The following is an 18288-nucleotide window of genomic DNA, read 5'->3' as shown; positions in this document are numbered from 1 at the left end:
GCCGCCGCTCGGGCCACCCCATCCCACCGTGTGTGACACTTGGGGACATCGGGGACATCGGGGGCTTTGGGACACGCTGAGGGGCCACATGGAGCTGTCGGTGGCTCTCCTGGCTGCAGTGCTGGAGGCTATGAGGATGCACCAGGTTGAGCCACGTGCCACGGGTGGTGACCCTAATGGTGGCATAGGGTGACCCGTCCCCAGCGCCACGTCCTCCCTGTCCCCTGCAGCTCCTGGTTTGTCACACGCTGCCAGGGGGAGGCTGCAGAACCACCACCTGTGGCAAGGATGCGCTCACCTGTAAACCCTGCTAAGCACAGAACTCAGAAATTAAATCATTGACAGAGGTGATGCTGCACACGGGTCCCCAAAGTGCTCGCCCCCAGAACGATGCCAGCACCTCCCCTGCCGCAGCGTGTCCCAGGTGTGAGTGCTGCTGCTTGGCTTTGTGTGCCGGGCTTTTTCCCCGAGCTTTGCTATCCCAAAAGCATCAAACGGGAGGGAAAGTGCTCATTTGGATCTGTGGCAGGTTGGCTGCTGGGGCTGAGGACAGACCTGGGATTGTTTTGGTGCCTTGAGCAGCCCGAAACCTCTCCGACCACTGGTGGGTAAATGCTGCTGGAGCAGCTGAGAGCTCGTTTAAACCCCTACGACCATTGTACCTCCTGGGAAGGGATGGGGCAGGTGCCTGGATCCGTTTGGGGCTGGGCTCGGGGTCTTCCCACCCGTGGGCTCCCCCGACCCTACACCAGGCTCCCCGGCTGCTTGGGTTCCTTGCAGGAGTGGGAGCACGTACCCAAAGCTCACTCACCAGGCACCAAACCCAAAAAGCAAGAGCATTTCGAGGGCAATCAGAATTTCCCTTTCCCCCAGCCAGTTCCCATTAATAAAACCCGCTCTGACCAAGAACTGACGCCTGCTTCTCCTCTCCACGACCAAGACAAAATGCCGGGGGCCGTGGTGGGTGCCGTGCCCGGCTCCATCCATCCCCATCCCCTTCCAGCAGCCGGCGTCACCCCACAGCCACCTCCCCGCGTGGCACCTGGCGGGGACGACCCCAACCCCTGGAGCTTCTCGGAGGGGTCCCGGCCCCGGTCCCGCTCCCCTCCGGGCCCCGTTTTCAGCCGGGCGCCCCGGAGCGGTGGCCGGCGCTCTCCCCTCCCCTCGCTGCCCACCACACGGAGGAAGTCGCAACCGCAGAGTTCTTGAAAGCATTTTTTTGGTGGAGACCACCGGTACTGAGAGATTAAAATTGCTGTTGTTTCTTCCATTACTCAGCTTTCCTGAATTATGGGGTGTAATACTCAGGGAGTGGGAATAATTAGGGGAGAACAATGGCAGGCTTGAAGGCTTAAATACGCTTGTGTGGTACTCCGAGCGAGTCCAGCCTGCTGTCACATTTCTCTAGGCCTCCATTTTCCACAGCCCGTGCCAAGCCATTTCCACTCCGGGTACCCGGTCCTCGGCTTCCTCATTCCATGGGCTGCTCTCCCCGGCCCCGCCGCCCCCGTTAACGCTGCGCTCCCCGGCCCCGGGCACCACGGCACCAGGGGGGGGGGACAGGGGGCATGGGGGTGCTGGAGGCTGGGGATGGGGAAATGAAGGGTGAGGGATGCTGGAGACTGGGGTCAGGGGGTGCTGGAGCCCAGGGATGGAGGGTGGGGGAGCCTGGGGATGCAGAAATTTAGGGTGGGGGAGTGATGGAGTATGGGGTGAGGAGGGCGGAGGAGCTCAGGGGATGCCGGAGCCCGGGGCTGGAGGATGCAGAAAATGGGGAAAAAGGATGCTGGGTGGGGAAAAGGATGGGGAAAAGGATGCTGGATGGGGAAAAGCAGACGTGAGGAACGGGGGGATGCAGGAGCTTGGGGTAAGGGGATGCTGGAGCCCAAGGTATAGGGGTGCTGGAGCTCAGGGGGTGCTGGAGCCCAGGGCAGCCCCCATTGCCCAATTTTGCTCCTTTCAGGTCCCATGCACTGGGCAGGGCCATTTCGGTGCTCTGCACTCAAGGAAAGCTTTGGGTTTCTCCCCCCGTGGCACCGTGCAGCCAGGGGCCGGGGCCAGCCCCGCTCTGTGGGGTGTCCGTGGGGTGTCCGTGGGGTGTCCGTGGGGTGTCTGTGGGGTGTCCGTGGGGTGCTCCTCACCCCGGGGTGGCACAGGGACACGGAGATCCAGAGCCCAGGGCACAGCCGGCCCCATGCCCAGCACCTTGTCTCCGAGCCCTCGGATGTCAGCGCTGGTGCAAATGAAAAGAAAATCGATTTTTTTTTTTTTTTTTTTTTTTTTTTTTTTTTTTTTTTTTTTTCTGGGGAAAAATTAAAGAAAAAAAAAAAAAAAAGGGACATTGTTCTGGTGAGCACTTTCCCTGAGTGAGTTCCCACGTTTCGGCTGGCCGGGCATGGCACGCAGGGGAAGCCAGCGGGCTCCCGGGGCTGAGAGGCAATGTCTGGGGCTGCGCCCCGCTCGGGGAGGGGATTGTTTTTAACGCTTCAAACCCTTTTTCTCCTCTCCCTGTGAATTTAACCGCTGGGAAGCCTCCGCCGCAGCCTGCTCGAGGCAGCCAGCTCGGTCCTGCCTGCGGCCAAACACTTGCCACGGTGGGGATGGGATGGGGACGGGGTCGGGGTCAGGGTTGGGACACGTCCTGGTGTGGCACCGTGCTGGGGGTGACGGGGCTGGTCTGGGGATGGCACCGAGTGCTTTGCTGCGAGATATGATTTAAAAATACCCCCCCCCAGACCCCAGGGAGGAGCTGATCCCGTGGCAGCTGGGGGACAGAGCCTGCAGCCACCTGCCAGCACCGATGTCCCGTTGTGTCCCCAGTGGGGACAGGAACGGCTCTGCAAGGAGGACAGGGACAATCCCTCTCCGTGGGTGCTTGCTGGGACAAGAAAAAAAAAAAAAAAAGGGCTGCTGGGGGATGGATTTAACCTGGGTCAGCCCTGCTGGGGTCAAGCAGTGCCCCCAGCCCGGGTGCTGGGCTCGGGCAGCTCCTGCCCTGGCCACGACGCCCCGCGAAGCCCCGGCTGGCTGCGGCTCGAGGAAACGCGGCGCGCTTCAGAGTTTCCCCTCCTTGGAAGCCACAATTAAAACTATTTGAAAAGAAAACAAACATTTCTCATCAAAATGTCTGTCTTTTCTTTTCCTGGCCCGCAGCCTGCAGCCAAAGATCTCGGCGCAGGCCAAGTCTGCTCCGCAGCAGCGCTTCCCCAGAGCCTCCCCCGGACACTGAGGATCCACCCAGGTGGGACCTGGAGCTTCGGTCGCGCTTGGTGATCAGCCCCTGGCAGCTTTGCACCTTGGGCACCTCGTGCATCAGGTAGGAAAGGTGTTTTTTTTGTTGTTTTTTTTTTTTGGGGGGGGGAGGAGGGGATGCTCCTGGATCACCGCAGGTTCTGTGTTTCAGGACGGGAGCAAGCCCCTGGCTTTTTGCAGAAGTGGTGCTGGGGCTGTGCCCCCCTGCTGGCACTCACGCACCTTTTTTCGGCAGCCGCACGCATCCTGCACCGCCGGGCAGCAGCTGAGAGCCTCCAGGAGGGCAGCGCTGCTGCCACCATCAGAGCAGAGGCTGTGGTTTTAATTACTGAGCTGCGCGGAGCAGAACGGGCAAACGAGAGCAGCAGGACCACAGGGAGAAAGGCAGCGGGGACTTTCCTTGCCCATCTGTCCCCGGGTGGTGCCGGGGGGACAGCCCACGTCCTGGTTGTCCCTCGTCCTGGAGCACTGCACCGCTGCCAGGGCATCCCCTGGTCCTCAGCCACCCGTGAGGATGCTCCTCGTTCCTTTTCCATTTGCCCAGCATTTTACCAAAGGCTCCTTGGCCAAAAACAAGAATTTCAGTGATCAGGGTGCCAGGGGGGCACCCATGGGTGCTGCATCCTGCAGGGCACGCACCCACACCGCTCCTGGCACCGGGACCATCAGCCCTCACCCGCACTCGCAGAGGCAGATCCTGAGCAGTAATTACAGCGTTAATTACAGCTGCAATAACACCTCTCCTCGGGCTGGGAGCTGCCTGCAGAGGCTCTCCAAAAGCCATAAAAACCTGATGCAATCGCCCGGCTTCGGTTTGGGTGCTCTTTGGGGATTTTTCCTCCACCAGTGCTGAGCTGCAAACCCTGCCGGGGCTCTGCCCGCCCCATCCCCAGCCGGATTCACAGCCAGCACAGGGTGGGTTGTAAAAACACCCGAGCCTGACAGATAGTTATCAGCCAGGAAGCACATCTGGTGCCCAAATTTGATGTACGAAGTGCTGGGAGATGCTCGGGTGGCTTGGCCAGAGCCAGGAGTCCCAGGGAGGGGATGGATCCATCCAGGTCCTGTGCCCCGAGTACCCTCAGCGCTGCCCCCACCGCGCACGGGGTCACCGCATCCTCTCCATCCCTCCAGTGCTGGCTCCCCAGGAGGCAGCACCATGGCCCCAAAATCAGGGCAGAGGGACCAGGCTGAGCCCAGGTGTCCCAGGACAGGGATGGGGGGCGATGCCCGAGGACACCCTGCTCCATCCCAGGGGGACAGCAGAGCTGTGCCCCAGCAAACCTCCAGCTGAGCCTCTCCTCTGCCTGCTGAGGTCAAGCTGTTTATAACTAGGGCTGTTTTCCCTGCTTTAGGCTTTTTTTTCATGGAAATAAAGGAGGAGCAAAGGTTTGTGCTAAACAAGAGGGAGAGGAGTGGAGGACAAAACCCACCTGAGCGCAGCGAGTTCCCACCCGGATGAGGTCAGAGCTTTTGGAGAAGCCATACGGCCCCTTCCCATTTTGGCCTACATCCACACATCTTGGGGAAAAAAAAAAAAAAAGTGTTTTTCTACCCCCAAAAATTCAAATAACAAGTGCTTGCCTGGAAAAATGTCCCCTTGGTCACCTGTGCCAGTGGCCCATGTGTGAACAGGGGGAGACGGAGAGGGGGCGCGGCAACGCACAGGGACCTCAATTTTCTGCTCATCCAAACGTGCTTTGTTCATGGTGCCAGGGAAAGGAGCAGAAACGTGCCTGTGACACTGCCATCCCCCTGGGGAGCTCGGTGCCAGCCCCGTTGAGGCGCTGCCATCCCCGGCGAAGCGTCCCGGCAGCGCCGCCTCCACGCGGCCCCAGCCAGCGCCCGGCTCGCGGCCCCACACATCTGGCTGAAAGCTGTGCAGGCTGCCCTCGCTCTGAGGACACCGGCCCGGATGCACATCCCTCCCGGAGAGATTCCCCGTCCCCAGCCAGGCTCCTCTCCTCCTGGCATCGTCCCTGCGCCAGCAGCGGGACACACGTGGGTGCTGCCGGGGATGGGAGGCAAAGGGATGGGGGCAAGGGGCTGGGGTGTAAAGGGATGGGAGGTAAAGGGCTGGATTTTAAAGGGTTGGATGTAAGGGGATGGGATGTAAGGGGATGGGAGGGAAAGGGATGGATGTAAAGGGCTGGGGTGTAAAAGGATGGATGTAAGGGGCTGGGATGGGAGGTAAAGGGCTGGGTTGTAAAGGGATCGATCTAAGGGGATGGGATGTAAGAGGATGGGATGTAAAGGGTTGGGATATAAAGGGCTGGGACACAAAGGGCTGGAAAAGCTCCTCCTGCCCTCTCTGGGCACCGCCACAGCTGCTGGAGCTCTGCAAATTCCAATTCTGACACCCCGAGCACATGGAGCCCCTGCCCAGCACGGGGTCAGGATGCGGCACCGTGATGGGACCAGGCTGGGTGACGCAGGATCCGTCCCCCCCATCACTGGGATGGGGTCCTCGGGGTGCTCCCCGTGTCCCTCTCCTCCTGCCAGGTTAAATCTCTCGGCAGGAACCTCTGCGCTTCCCACAACCTCAGCTTTCCCCTCCGCGCTCTGTGGCCAGGGGTCAGGCCTGGCACCACATCAAAGCGGAGGGTATTCAATAACCTCGAGCCGTGGAAAGGCTCCGCTCCAACCCCAGCCGTGTTCAGGCTTTTATTGATGCAGGATGCCTTTCCCCATTTGTTTCCCATAAACAGCACATGGGAATATTTAGGAGCTCTCAGGCCCAGCTTTTCGCATACTCTCCCTCGTCTGCAATGGGCTGCTCGGTAGTAGACACTTTTAATTTACTTAATGCAGTTTTTGCTTTTTTGCTCTTCCGGAGGCTCTGGGCTGCTTTTGACCCAGCCGCCCCAGCAAATTACTGCACGGCTTTAGAGTTTTTTTGGGGGGGCCAAGCGTGGGTGCTGAGGGAGGAAAGATGACCTGGAGTGAGCCCTGGGGCACAAAACACCCCCTTTTGGGTGCAAAATATCCCCTTTTGGGCTCAAGGAGTCAAGGGAGCCGTGGCTGAGGGGTCTCCCCCCAGCCCCGGAGCAGCCCAGGGGACTTGGTCCCTGTGACAGCCCCCTGCCAGAGGTTGTTTTGGGAGACTTGGGTGCTTTTTGGGGCTGTTTGGGACTGTTCTGCTGATGAGGTTCAGTGCTTGTGGGGTGCCCGGGTGCTCCTCTTGCCCCGTGCCTGGCACTAAGGATTTGCTGCCCCTCGGTGCCAAACTCCAGCCACCTTCATCTCCCCCCATCCATGGTGGGGTTGGGGGCAGCACAGGTGACCCCAAACGCCATCCCTAAACCCAGGGGGGCTCAGGGCTGACCCCTGGCATGGTTAAACCCATGGTTAAACGCAGCACGGAGGGCCCCAGGGCTGCTGCTGCACAGCTGCCTCTGCCACGAGCCAGGCAGGAGCCGGAGCTGGCGAGCTCTCAGCACCCTCTGCCGGCTCCACCGCCCGGCCCTGGCCTCTCCTGCTCGGGAAGGAGCAGGGCTGGGACCACCAGCACCGCGCTGCTCTGCTCTGACCCCAGGTTCAGCACCCGCTGCCACGACACTGACATGGGGAAGAGCCCTAAACCCCAATCTGCTGGGTGCTAACGCAGAGCAGCACCCAAAGCCGGCAGTGATTTTGCTGCTCGCCCCATCGAGCCGCTCTCTGCCTTTGCATCATTCCCCAAAAATCCATCCTGAACCCCTCCAGCTGCTGGCAGGAGCCTCAGGGGTGCCCAGTGCCTGGGGCTGAGCTGAGCACAGAGAATGCTGCCGGGCTGCCCTGTCCCCTGCAGGCTCCTCGGCAGCGTTTGTACGGCTGAGACGAGCAAGGAGGGCTCAGACCCTGCTCCTGGAGAGCCAGCAGCTCCCACTCAGCACCCCAAGGCTGGCCACAACACCGGAGCAGCACCCACACCCTGCTAGCACAGGAGCAGGGCACAGCCACCTCCTCCTGAGATGCTTTTTCCCCCGCTGTGCATGACCACAAAGCATTTCTGAGCCGCAGAAGCCGCCCGCAGGCTGACACTCTGCTAACGTGCGCGCCCGGCTATTCAGCGGGCAGAAAAAGGCCACTGCTCAAACAAGCAAACATTGACTGTCTGGTTTCCCAGCGCTGCCCCCGAGCACCAGCCCCAATCCCAGTCCCTCCGTGCGCTGAATATCGCCGAGTATCAGGCAGGTTCCCTTCGGGCAGCAGCTTGCACACGGGCCAGCAGCCAGACATTCTTTGGGCCGCGCTCCCGTCGCCCTGCCAGCCCCAGCGCTGCCCACAACCCCTCGCCTCACCAAAAAGCAGCATTTAGAAAGCAGAGCTGACACCGGGCTTCTTTTAATGCAGTCGCTTTTAAAATGCAGCCTTAAAATGACTTGTAACGGCCAACAATGGGGAACAACTGATGGTTTTTGCCTCCGTGACCACGTGGTGCCTCCAAAACCCATTAGCCACAGGCACTCGTCGATGAAACTCCTCTGGGCAAATCCCCACGATTTGGGGAGTGATCAATCCACACAACTCAGCGCTCACCTGGAGAACCTCAGCTCCCAGCAGCACAAATCTCACCCTTCTCTCACACCTTACACTCGGGCACAAACCTGCACAGAGGTGCCTGGCCTGTCAGCGAGCTCCCGTGGAAGGCAGAGCTTCAGCTTCAGGCTGCTCGTTGTGTGATTTGTGCCTTCATGCTATGTAAAGTGGCTCAAGAATTGAACGTCTGACTTGAATAGGATGGCAGAGGAAAGTTGGTTTTCCAGTATCTCATTTTTTGCAGGGTAACCCCACTTTGTGTGTTTATTGTACAGAGCAGGTGTCACAGACTGCCGCAGTTTGCCAACTCACTCCCCACGGGGAATTCTGTTTTAGCCTAAACGTCTGGGTAAGAATACACCCCAGCAGCTCCTCCACACCGTGCAGTGTTTATACATCACACAGGAGAGGAAGCTCGCTTGCTGAAAAGCATTTAATACCTTCCAGTTGTTAGCCTGGGTGTCTGGTTCTGCACGCTCAGCACACAGCCCCAGGCTGTAGGGCAGCAGGGGCATTACAGCTGCTTGTTCTTTCCCTGTTTAAAATATTCAGTGGTTTTCCCCAACAATTTACTGGTCCTGCCCTTCCACGAGGGGAGTTGTGGGACTACAAAGTCCCATCAGGGAATGGCATTGCTGAGTCTGCTTCCAAAAGTGCTGCTGGGGGGAGGGAACGAGGCCACATGGACCCCCTGAAGCTGTGGGTGCTGCGTGATGCCACCGCTCTCAGGGGAAAGGAGCTTCCCCAGAGGGTGCTGTGCACTCAAACAGCTCTCCCACAGCATCCCTTGTATCAAGCTTGCATTTTACTCCTAACTTCAGAATCAAGAAGCCAGTTTGCTCTACAGAAATGCTATGCACTTGTCTCCAGGTGAATGTTAAAACACCTCTTTTTAAGGACAGCGTTAACAGTAAATCAGTAGGCTCTTACAACTCGGTCTCCAATTCCTGTTGTAAAACTCGGGCTCAAATTTGGACAGACTGGAGCTCTTTTAGGGTTGGAGCAGTAGTTCTTGCACAACCAAACGTGACAAATTAGAAACTGAGCGTAGAAAGATTTCCCAGGGGAATATGAAAATGACATCACCTTATGAAAAAGCTTCAGAATGAACCTGTGAAACAAACAGCAACCAGACAACTGTCTTCTACAGGAGATGGAAGTAACAGTAGAAGAATATAACAACATCTTAAACAGTCAGTGAGTCAGTCTGAATGTACAGGGGCACTAGATCCCTACAGATCTGTGGTGAAAGCTAACGGCCAAAACCAGCTGGTCCCCCCCAGTCCCCAAGGGAGACTGGGCGGCGTCTCACTCCTCGCCAGCTGGCAGATTGTCTTCAATCCTCCTGATGAACTTCATTCGGATTTCTGTGACGCTGTCCCCTTTCAGCGTGTCCTGGACAAACTTCACATCCACGGCCATCTGAACCTAGGAGATGTGAGAGAGAAAAAGAGCTGTTATCTCCCTTCCACCAGCAGCTTCCCAGCTGCCCCTGAAGCCTCTGAGGACGCGACGTGCACTGCAAAGCTCCGGGGAAGCACTCATTAGTTTGAGGATCACATCCTCCTCGCACATCGCAGCCTGTGGTGGGCAGCAGGCACCTTGCCTAGACAAACAAACGTCCCACAGAGCAACCAGGACTCCCTTCAGAGATCAGAGGCCAATTAACACCATCACTCAGGGCTACACGCCCTGCTGCTCCGTGCATGTTCCTCAAAACTCGCAGCTAAGCAGGATAATCAAGCCTGCACAGACTCCTACGTTGGAGACACAGCTGTTGTCTTGCTCCAGTGACTTCCCACAGCAGCTACAAAAAGAGGATTTTGAAGTTTCTTAAAAATTCAAAGAGCTATTAGTGTGTGTACGTAAGATGAAGGGGCTTGCTGAGAACTTCTGGGGCTCTAAGCTGCCACATGCAACAGCAACCAAGCACTCCTGTAGCTTTGCTCTTCTCCTTAGAATTAATTTCAGGTCCAAACCAAACACAGAAGTCACAAGCACAGACTAGACATTAAAGGCTCTGCTGACACCTCAATTGTTTGTGTTTACATCTCACTGGAACAGGGACGTTGGCTCACCATTTCCAGGGCACCCCGCAGCACTCCACAGAGAAGGTTGGAATAGATGAGAGTCGAGTGGTTGTCAGGGAGCTCCACGAAGTCCACCAAGGGGTTGTTTTCCAAGATCAGGGAGAACTCATCACCACCAGGACTCCAGTTGGTGATGCTGGGAGTGATGCCCAGGTACATTTTGAATGCTATCTGTTACGGCAAACAGAACACAAACAAGAACATGAGCCACGAAGTAACGGCACCGCTTTGATCTCTGTCAGACACTGAAGGGTTCTGAGAACACCACTCCTTTCTCCCAGTTACCACAGGTCAGCAGAATTTAGGGATTTAACTCTGTCTTTTTCCTTCCCAAAATCTCAAACTCTCAGCACAGTCCTGTGAGCAGCAAACACTCTATCCTCACATGCAAAACCAGGGATATAGGAGGGCATCCTCACAGAACGATGTCCACAGGCATCCCCTGAATTAGATTTCTTCGGGTTCTGGACGTGCTGTGCTTTCAGTTACCTTTGCAATAACATCTGCAGTTTCACGGAAATCATGGCATCTTCCCACGTTGGACCGGGCCAGAAAGTCTTCTATCAGCCGAACACCTATGTTGTAACCCCTGTGAGCACACAGAAAAGCAACAAGCTGCAGATGAAAGAGTACATCTTTAAAAAGCAACTCATATTTATACTGATATTTATAAAAGACAGCACTGGAGGGAAGAAACTTCAATCTGGGAGGTACCAGGATTAAATACAAATCGGTCTGCCACGTTTTTACTCTCAGAGCAGCACACAGAGGCGTGCCCACTGCGAACTGGAGCTCCCTGCTGCAGCAGATCCACTCACATTTTGTCGAGCTGCTTGTTGACGTCCTCATCGTTCTCGTAGTCCTTGCACAGCTGGGTGACCAGAGCGCCGTACGTCAGCGTGAAGAGCTCCGAGTTCTAGGCAGAGGTAAAAGGGGTTTATTTTAGCACAAGCTGAAAAGAAAACCGACAGCACTGCTGCGTCTGCGTCCAGCGCTGCTTCGGGTGGCCTGGAGAGGGGGAACAGAAACCTGCTGTCTCAGAGGTATTTGCTGCTAATAGGAGGTCTCAGTTCGTGTTTTGGCAAGGCAACTTTGGCCTCTTTGGGAAGAGAAATGCTCGTTCACCTTGGGAAAACCCAGCACTTTTGTTCTCTCCCTCTCTCCATACCCAGCACTCCCATCAACACGGCCCAGACCTGGCCTGAAGAGGCAAACCAAGCGGCTCTTTGCACTCCAGCCATTCCTGGCAAGTCCTGTGAGCTGCATCTCCCTGCCTCAGCCAGCACACCCCAGGGAATTGGAATGACACCCCCTGCTCACATCACACCCCTTGCCAAGGACCTGACGTTGTTTCAGGCAGTGACCTCCAGGTGAAGGGGGCTGTGGCTCAAACTGTGCCTCTTCTCTGCGTTGAGAAATGAACTGCAAATGGCCAGCATTGCTGAGGCTCAGCTTTTTGTCCTTTCAATGGGACAAAACACGCTCATCCACCTGCAGATAGGATTACAGCCTGCTGCCAGGAGGAGGTGATGCACATCTGACCCCCAGTCAGATCATTAAGTTATCTCGGCACCTCATTTAGATTCAAATCAGCTCCTCTGAAACAAAACAGGAACAGGACGGGGTGTTTCAGGGCAGGTCAGCAGATGTGCTGCACACATCCACTTTCTGTGCCTGGCTAGGATCTGAATTACTTGCGTCTGCTTTGCACAGACTTGCAGAAAACACAACGGGAGCGTGTCTCCTCTCGCAGCCGCCACCACCACAGCTCCTGCGTGTCACCGCGCATTCTCTCACTTTCTCAGGAGCCAGTAAGCCAGACCAGTGGTTACACGGCTGCAAAACAAAGGCTACAACAGGCTTTAGCTTTTCACAGAGCCCAAAAGGAGCGTTCGGGGGCAAACAAGCCATCGTCTTTCAGCTGTTAGTTCTGCTTTGGGTGTTAGCAATCAGAAACAGTACAGAAAGTCTAAGCTCAGAGTAAAAGCCTCTCACCTACCATGAGATGCATAGATGCAGAAGGTGAAATGAATGGCAAATACCAATACTACAGAATGAAAGCAGCGGGCAGGCAGAAAGGAAGGGAAAAGAGACAACATCAGAGTTAAGTGACAACACTGATCCCACTTCATTCCGAACAAGTTCACACAGAGACAAACAGGAGGGGGAATCGCTCCCAAACTGCAACAGTCAACAAAGAGAAACTGGGTTTGTTAGGAGGGACAGGGAATTCCATCTTGTCACTGTGACTCACGAGGTCAGCAGCAATCAGCTACCAAAAGCCTTTAAGCACCCGAAAAGAACCTGTCAGGTTCTGGCTATTTGTGCTTAACTTTGGATCTAAAAGAATTGAAAACTTATTTTTGTTATTTGTTTGGTTTTTTACTTACAATTCGGCCTTCGTCTTGAAAAGATTGCTTAAGTTCATGTTACTCAGGAATGACAAGGTGGAAGTCTCCTTGAACTCAGCTGGAAGAGTCAGACATTTGGCAGAGAAATTTAACAAGCATGCAAAGAAGGGCACATTATTTGGGGATATGAGTAATTTTAGTAAGGATGGGGCTTGGCAGCTGGAGAGAGTAAGAGTGAGTGGATGGAGAAGTCCAGTGTTACCAGCCCCAGCTGTTACCAGTTACTGCACAAAGCCATGAAGCCATTGCTGTCAGTGCCCCCGTGTTAGTGCTGCAATTTAGGAAACTTTCAAGTGTTGTAACATGGAAAACTTCTAAATTCATATTTGTAACTAGCTCTCCATTTCCAGTCAATCTGGAGGAATTCAAGTGCCTGAAATCCTTCCCTTATTTACATTTTTCTCGCTGCAGTTCAGTGAATAGTCTGAGGGGTTTATAAAGGTTCTGTGGTTACAGAAGGGCTGGAATCCTAATGAAAGAGCAGAGCTCCTTGAATACAAACCGCTGCCCCCCAGAGAGTGCTCTCAGGGTGGGGACGGGCAGGAGCTGGGCCAGGCCCTGCTGCTCAGCACCCACCTGGGGGCTGCCTCCGACACCCCTGAGGTGGAACATGCAAAGAGCAGGGAAAAAATAGGTTTAATGCTTGAAGTTGAATGTAGAAATCTAGGATTGTGAGGGTTGGAAAAGACTTTCAGGATCGTCTGGTCCAACGCCCGCTGTCACCCCCTGTCCCTGTCCCCCAGCACCACGTCCAACCCTGAACACCCCCAGGGACGGGGACTCCCCCACCTCCCTGGGCAACCCGTCCCAACGCCTGAGCGCTCTTGCTGAGGAGAAATGTCTCCTCATTGCCAGCCTGAACCTCCCCTGGCACAACTCGAGGCCGTTCCCTCTGCTCCTGGCACAGTTCCCTGTGAGCAGAGGCCGACCCCAGCCCCCCCCCTCACCCCCACACGGCGCAGCCAGGCCTCAGCCGGCCCCATTACCCCACCTGCTCCATCCCCGAGCTAATTACCGCCCCCACACTAATTCCTACCCCAGCCCCAAGCCCTGCCCGTGCCCTCCTTGCCCCGCCGTTACCATTTTCTTGCTCTCGGTGCCGCGGCCGGCCTGGCGCGACATCCTGCCCGGCTCGGCCCTGCCCGGCCCTGCCCTGCCGCCTCACCCGGCCGCCCGCGCAAAGCACCACGGGACTCGTAGTCCGCTCCGCGCCTCCCCTCCGCGCCCAGCGCCGCGCGGGGAACTACGAGCCCCAGAATGCAACGCGGCAGCGCCGAGCGCGCATGGAGGTGAGGGGTGTGGAAGGGGAGGGGGGGAGGCGCTTCCCGGTATTCTCCACGCGTCACGTGATGGTGAGGAGACTACAAATCCCGGCGTGCAGCGCGCGGCAGGTTACTCCGCTCCCGGCAGGCGCCGGGGGCGGATGGGAGGGGAGGGTGCTGCGCGCCGCTGGGGGGCGCCCACGCGGGGCTTAATGACATTAATTACATTAATTAAGCGCAGAGAACGCCCCGTGCGCGGGCGGTGGGGACGCGGCGGGGTGGGGGTGCTGCTCCTGCACCGGGAGGTCCTTGCAATGCGCTGTGTGCCTCCCCCAGGAGGGAATTTAGTGTTTTTGGGGGGGTATCAGCCACGGTGCGCTCAGCTTTTGGGGCTTCCCTGGCCCAAAGTGAGCCAAAATCGGTGAAATATTCATTGCACATGATCACATTCCCTATTTACACATTCCCTAGTTTGTCTGGTTTCCCCCATGTACACATTCCCTGATTTTTATGTGAACCAGGGGCTGCCACCCTATTTCCTTGGCCAGGAGGAACCCGGCAGCAGTAGCGGTGTCATTTGGGGGCTTCCCAATATTTCTGCTCCCCAAAGCACGGCTGCTTCCCGCGGTGGCCCTGCTGGGAACACCCAGGCCCAGCAGCTGGGGACAGGAGCAGAATTGGGGCGAGCGGTGTCCCCGAACACAGGGCTGTGCCCGCAGTGGGGCTGAGCGCCTGCACCCAGCGCCCCTCGTGCTGCTCGGGTGCCGCCCTGGGGCTGGCAGCCCCGCTCCCACCCCTAAATCGCACCCCCCTTGGGTGGTGCGAGCCCCCTCTCCCAGAGCCCCTGACCCCGCTCTGCTCCTGCTGCAGGGCCGGCAGCCTCTCGCTCCGCCCTGCCAGGGGCCGGGAGCACCGGAACGGGGCTGCACCCGTGCGCCTGCAGCGAGCCGAAAGCCATGGCGCAGCGAGCCGCAGCCCCCCAAACCTCATCCCCGGGGGCTCCCTCCCTGCTCCGTCCCATCCCGGCACGTCCCAGGGTGGCGTTAGCAGGGCTCGGAGCCGCCGTGGTGCTGCTGTGCGTGGTGCTGGGCCCCGAGCCCAGCGAGGCTCAGCCCTTCCCTTTCCGAGACCCAACGCTGCCCTGGCACCGCCGCCTCGAGGATCTGCTGGGCAGGCTGAGCCCCGATGAGATGGTGCTGCAGGTGAGGGCACGGCGGGGGGCGTTGGGTACGACCCCCAGCCCTCGCTCAGCCCCTCTGGCCCGCAGGTAGCCAGGGGGGGAGCTTTGGGGAACGGCCCCGCGCCCCCCATCCCGCGCCTGGGCATCGCGCCCTACAACTGGAACACCGAGTGCCTGCGGGGCGACGCGGAGGCACCTGGGTGGGCCACGGCTTTCCCCCAAGCCCTGGGGCTGGCCGCTGCTTTCAGGTAACTAGGAACCTAATAGGGGATGGGGGCACAGCTTGCTGATGTGTCCTGACCCCCCCCTTTGTGCTCTGCCCGCAGCCCCGAGCTCGTGTACCGGGTGGCCAACGCCACGGCCACCGAGGTGCGCGCCAAGCACAACCACTTCGCTGCCACCGGCCGCTACGACGACCACACGGGGCTCAGCTGCTTCAGCCCCGTGCTCAACATCATGAGGCACCCGCTGTGGGGCAGGAACCAGGTGCCGGGGTGGGCAGAGGGGGTGATGAGCTCCGGGGAGGGGGCGCAGGATTTGGGCACCCAGGGCCGTGCCGCAGCAGCTCCGTGGGTGCTGGGTGTGAGGGTGGGGAGGCTGCGGAAGGGTCCCCAGGGGGAAGCACGGAGGGGACAGAGGTGACCCGGCCCTCGCTTCGCCCCTTGGCCAGGAAACCTACGGGGAGGACCCGTTCCTGAGCGGGGAGCTGGCGGTGAGCTTCGTGCGGGGGCTGCAGGGTCGGCACCCGCGCTACATCAAGGCCAGCGCCGGCTGCAAGCACTTCAGCGTGCACGGGGGCCCCGAGAACATCCCCGTCTCCAGGCTCAGCTTCGATGCCAAGGTGAGGGCGGCGGGGGGGGCACGGGATGGATGGCGGGCAGCCCCCCACCCATGGGTGCTGACCCCGTGTGCGCCGCAGGTGCTGGAGCGGGACTGGCGCACCACCTTCCTGCCCCAGTTCCAGGCGTGCGTGCGCGCCGGGTCCTACAGCTTCATGTGCAGCTATAACAGGTACGGAGCATGTTGTGGGGCTCGGGGGGGGCTGCACGGGGAGGTGTGTGCCCCCCCCCGGGTTCCCCGTTGGTGTTTTCCCCATCAGGATCAACGGCGTCCCCGCCTGCGCCAACAAGAAGCTGCTGACGGACATCCTGCGGGGCGAGTGGGGCTTCGAGGGCTACGTGGTGAGCGACGAGGGGGCCGTGGAGCTCATCATGCTGGGGCACCACTACACCCGCACCTTCCTGGAGACGGCCATCGGTGAGCAAATTGGGGACGGGCAGGGGGTCCCCGGGCTCCTCGCAGCCCTGACCGCTGATCTCCCTTCCCTGCGGCGCGGCAGCGTCGGTGAACGCCGGCTGCAACCTGGAGCTGTCCTACGGGATGAGGAACAACGTCTTCATGCACATCCCCCAGGCCCTGGCCGCGGGCAACATCACGCTGGAGGTCAGCGGGAGGGAGTTTGGGGCTGCTGTGGGCTCCGGCTGCCCCGTGCCAAGAGCGGGGCTGAGGTTTTGGCACCTTGCAGACGCTGCGCGCCAGGGTGCGGCCCCTCTTCTACACGCGGCTGCGCCTGGGGGAGTTTGACCCCCCAGCCATGAACCCCTACAGCTCCCTGGACCTCAGCGTGGTGCAGAGCCCCGAGCACCGCAACCTTTCTCTGGAAGCTGCTGTCAAGAGCTTTGTGCTGCTGAAGAACCAGCGGGGCACCCTGCCCCTGCGCGCCTGCGACCTCCCCGGCAAACGCCTGGCGGTGAGATCCAGAGCTGCCAGCTCCGTGCCCCCCCCGCCATCCCCGTTTTTTGGGGAGCCCCAGACTGCGTGGCCGGGGGCTGCGGGTGCCCGTCCTCACCCCCTGTGCCCCCTGCAGGTGGTGGGCCCCTTTGCGGATAATCCCCGGGTGCTTTTTGGGGACTACGCGCCGGTGCCGGAGCCGCGGCACATCTACACGCCCCGGTGAGCCCGCGCTTCTGGACACCCCCCGGGACGGCTCTGCCCTTTCCTGGGGTCACGGGGGGGACCGTCCCTGCTGTCCCTTGACCCCGCTGTCCCCCGGTGCAGGAGGGGGCTGCAGATGTTGCCAGCCAACGTCAGCTTTGCAGCGGGGTGCCAGCAGCCGCGGTGCCAGCGGTACTCACGGGCAGAGGTGGAGGAGGCGGTGCGGGGAGCCGACGTGGTGCTGGTGTGCCTGGGGACAGGTAAAGGGGGGAGCAGAGGGCACGGGCGCAGCCCTTGGGGGGGGGCACACGGGGTGTAAGGGGATTTCCCTTGGCTCCTGGCGCAGGGATAGACGTGGAGACGGAGGCGAAGGACCGGAGGGATTTGGAGCTGCCAGGCCACCAGCTGGAGCTGCTGCAGGACGCCGTGCGGGCAGGTGGGGCTCTGCGGGGGCTGGTGGCTGTCCAAGGGGCAGGATAAGAAAAAAGGACCCAGCACCGTGCAGCCAGGTCCCACACGTGCCCCATCCCATGGAGCTGACGTGGCACGGGGCTGGTGGTGACACCCCGCGTCCCCGCAGCCGCCGGGCGCCCCCTCATCCTGCTGCTCTTCAACGCGGGGCCCCTGAACGTGAGCTGGGCGCAGGGACACGACGGAGTGGGGGCCATCCTGGCCTGCTTCTTCCCCGCCCAGGCCACCGGGCTGGCTATCACCAAGGTCCTGCTGGGCGAGCAGGGGGCTAACCCCGCCGGCAGGCTGCCGGCCACGTGGCCAGCGGGCATGCACCAGGTAAGGGCAGGGCGAGCAGCGCCCTGCACCCCTCGGTGGTCCTGGGGCAGGGGGGGGCTGTGGGGTGCCCCCTCCAGCCTTCACCCGATGCCCCCCGCTTCCCGCAGGTGCCCCCCATGGAGAATTACACCATGGAGGGGCGGACGTACCGCTACTACGGGCAGGAGGCCCCGCTCTACCCCTTTGGGTACGGGCTGTCCTACACCACCTTCCAGTACCGGGACCTGGTGCTGAGCCCCCCGCTGCTGCCCGTCTGCGCCAACCTCTCCGTGTCCGTGGTGCTGGAGAACACGGGGCAGCGGGACGGCGAGGAGGTGAGCATGGTGGTCCTAAAGGGCACAAATAGGGTTGGGGTCCCCTCTCCTGACCCCTCTCCCTGTCCCTACAGGTGGTGCAGCTCTACCTGCGCTGGGAGCAGCCCTCGGTGCCGGTGCCCCGCTGGCAGCTGGTGGCTTTCCGCCGCGTGGCCGTGCCGGCTGGCCGGGCGACCAAGCTGTCCTTCGAGGTGCTGGCTGCCCAGCGTGCTGTATGGACGCAGCGCTGGCAGCTGGAGCCCGGCACCTTCACCCTTTTTGCCGGCGGGCAGCAGCCGGGCCAGCGGACGCGGGCGCCCTCGGAGGTGCTGAGCGCACGGTTCAGCGCCAGCGGGGCCGCGCGGCCACTGAGCGAGTGTTAGGGGTGGGAAGGGGCACGGGGATGGGTCCCGGGCATGGGGATGGGGTCTGGGCATTGGGATGGGGTCTGGGCTTTGGGATGGGGTCTGGGCACGGGGAGCAGGGCGAAGGAGGAGGCTGCTTGGACACGGGGAGCGCAGCGCGCTTACAATAAAGTGCCCAGCACCACTCCGG

The 18288-nt window shown here is 59.7% G+C and overlaps 2 protein-coding genes across 3 annotated transcripts; one reads left to right on the top strand and one right to left on the bottom strand.

Moving 5' to 3' along the window:
* Positions 1-7562: 7562 nt before the first annotated feature.
* TRAPPC3 (trafficking protein particle complex subunit 3) lies at positions 7563-13514 on the bottom strand. 2 transcript variants are annotated; one of them, XM_068657716.1, is made up of 5 exons: positions 13355-13514; positions 10682-10779; positions 10353-10452; positions 9852-10034; positions 7563-9201 (listed from the first exon to the last, which is right to left on the bottom strand). In XM_068657716.1, exons 1-5 carry the CDS (start codon positions 13394-13396, stop codon positions 9082-9084), a joined length of 543 nt encoding a protein of 180 aa, XP_068513817.1. In that variant the 5' UTR covers positions 13397-13514; the 3' UTR covers positions 7563-9081. The 2 variants fall into 2 exon arrangements, with proteins under 2 accessions (XP_068513817.1, XP_068513818.1); XM_068657717.1 differs by lacking the exon at positions 13355-13514 and adding an exon at positions 12254-12338.
* Positions 13515-14420: 906 nt separating this feature from the next.
* On the top strand, positions 14421-18286 carry LOC137842964 (uncharacterized). Its single transcript, XM_068657708.1, has 14 exons — positions 14421-14738; positions 14804-14964; positions 15043-15202; positions 15387-15557; positions 15636-15727; positions 15816-15973; positions 16056-16159; positions 16242-16466; positions 16584-16669; positions 16775-16911; positions 16998-17087; positions 17232-17440; positions 17548-17754; positions 17829-18286. Exons 1-14 carry the CDS (start codon positions 14493-14495, stop codon positions 18114-18116), a joined length of 2334 nt encoding a protein of 777 aa, XP_068513809.1. The 5' UTR covers positions 14421-14492; the 3' UTR covers positions 18117-18286.
* Positions 18287-18288: the final 2 nt, after the last annotated feature.

The sequence above is a fragment of the Anas acuta genome, chromosome 21 (genome assembly GCF_963932015.1).
Source record: "Anas acuta chromosome 21, bAnaAcu1.1, whole genome shotgun sequence".
Lineage (NCBI taxonomy): Eukaryota > Metazoa > Chordata > Aves > Anseriformes > Anatidae > Anas > Anas acuta.
Note: the sequence above shows the minus strand (reverse complement) of the source record. Positions and strands in the feature narration are given on the sequence as shown.

Bases quoted from the DNA above. Each gene is read 5' to 3' on its own strand.
- LOC137842964 (XM_068657708.1), top strand. From the start codon at position 14,493: ATGGCGCAGCGAGCCGCAGCCCCCCAAACCTCATCCCCGGGGGCTCCC. The intron at 15,728-15,815 runs GTACGGAGCATG...TTTCCCCATCAG, and splicing joins TTCATGTGCAGCTATAACAG to GATCAACGGCGTCCCCGCCT. The intron at 17,088-17,231 runs GTGGGGCTCTGC...GCGTCCCCGCAG, and splicing joins GCAGGACGCCGTGCGGGCAG to CCGCCGGGCGCCCCCTCATC.
- TRAPPC3 (XM_068657716.1), bottom strand. From the start codon at position 13,396: ATGTCGCGCCAGGCCGGCCGCGGCACCGAGAGCAAGAAAATG. The intron at 10,780-13,354 runs GTAACGGCGGGG...ACCTCTGCCTAG, and splicing joins GCACCGAGAGCAAGAAAATG to AACTCGGAGCTCTTCACGCT. The intron at 9,202-9,851 runs GTGAGCCAACGT...CACATCTCCTAG, and splicing joins TGCGGGGTGCCCTGGAAATG to GTTCAGATGGCCGTGGATGT.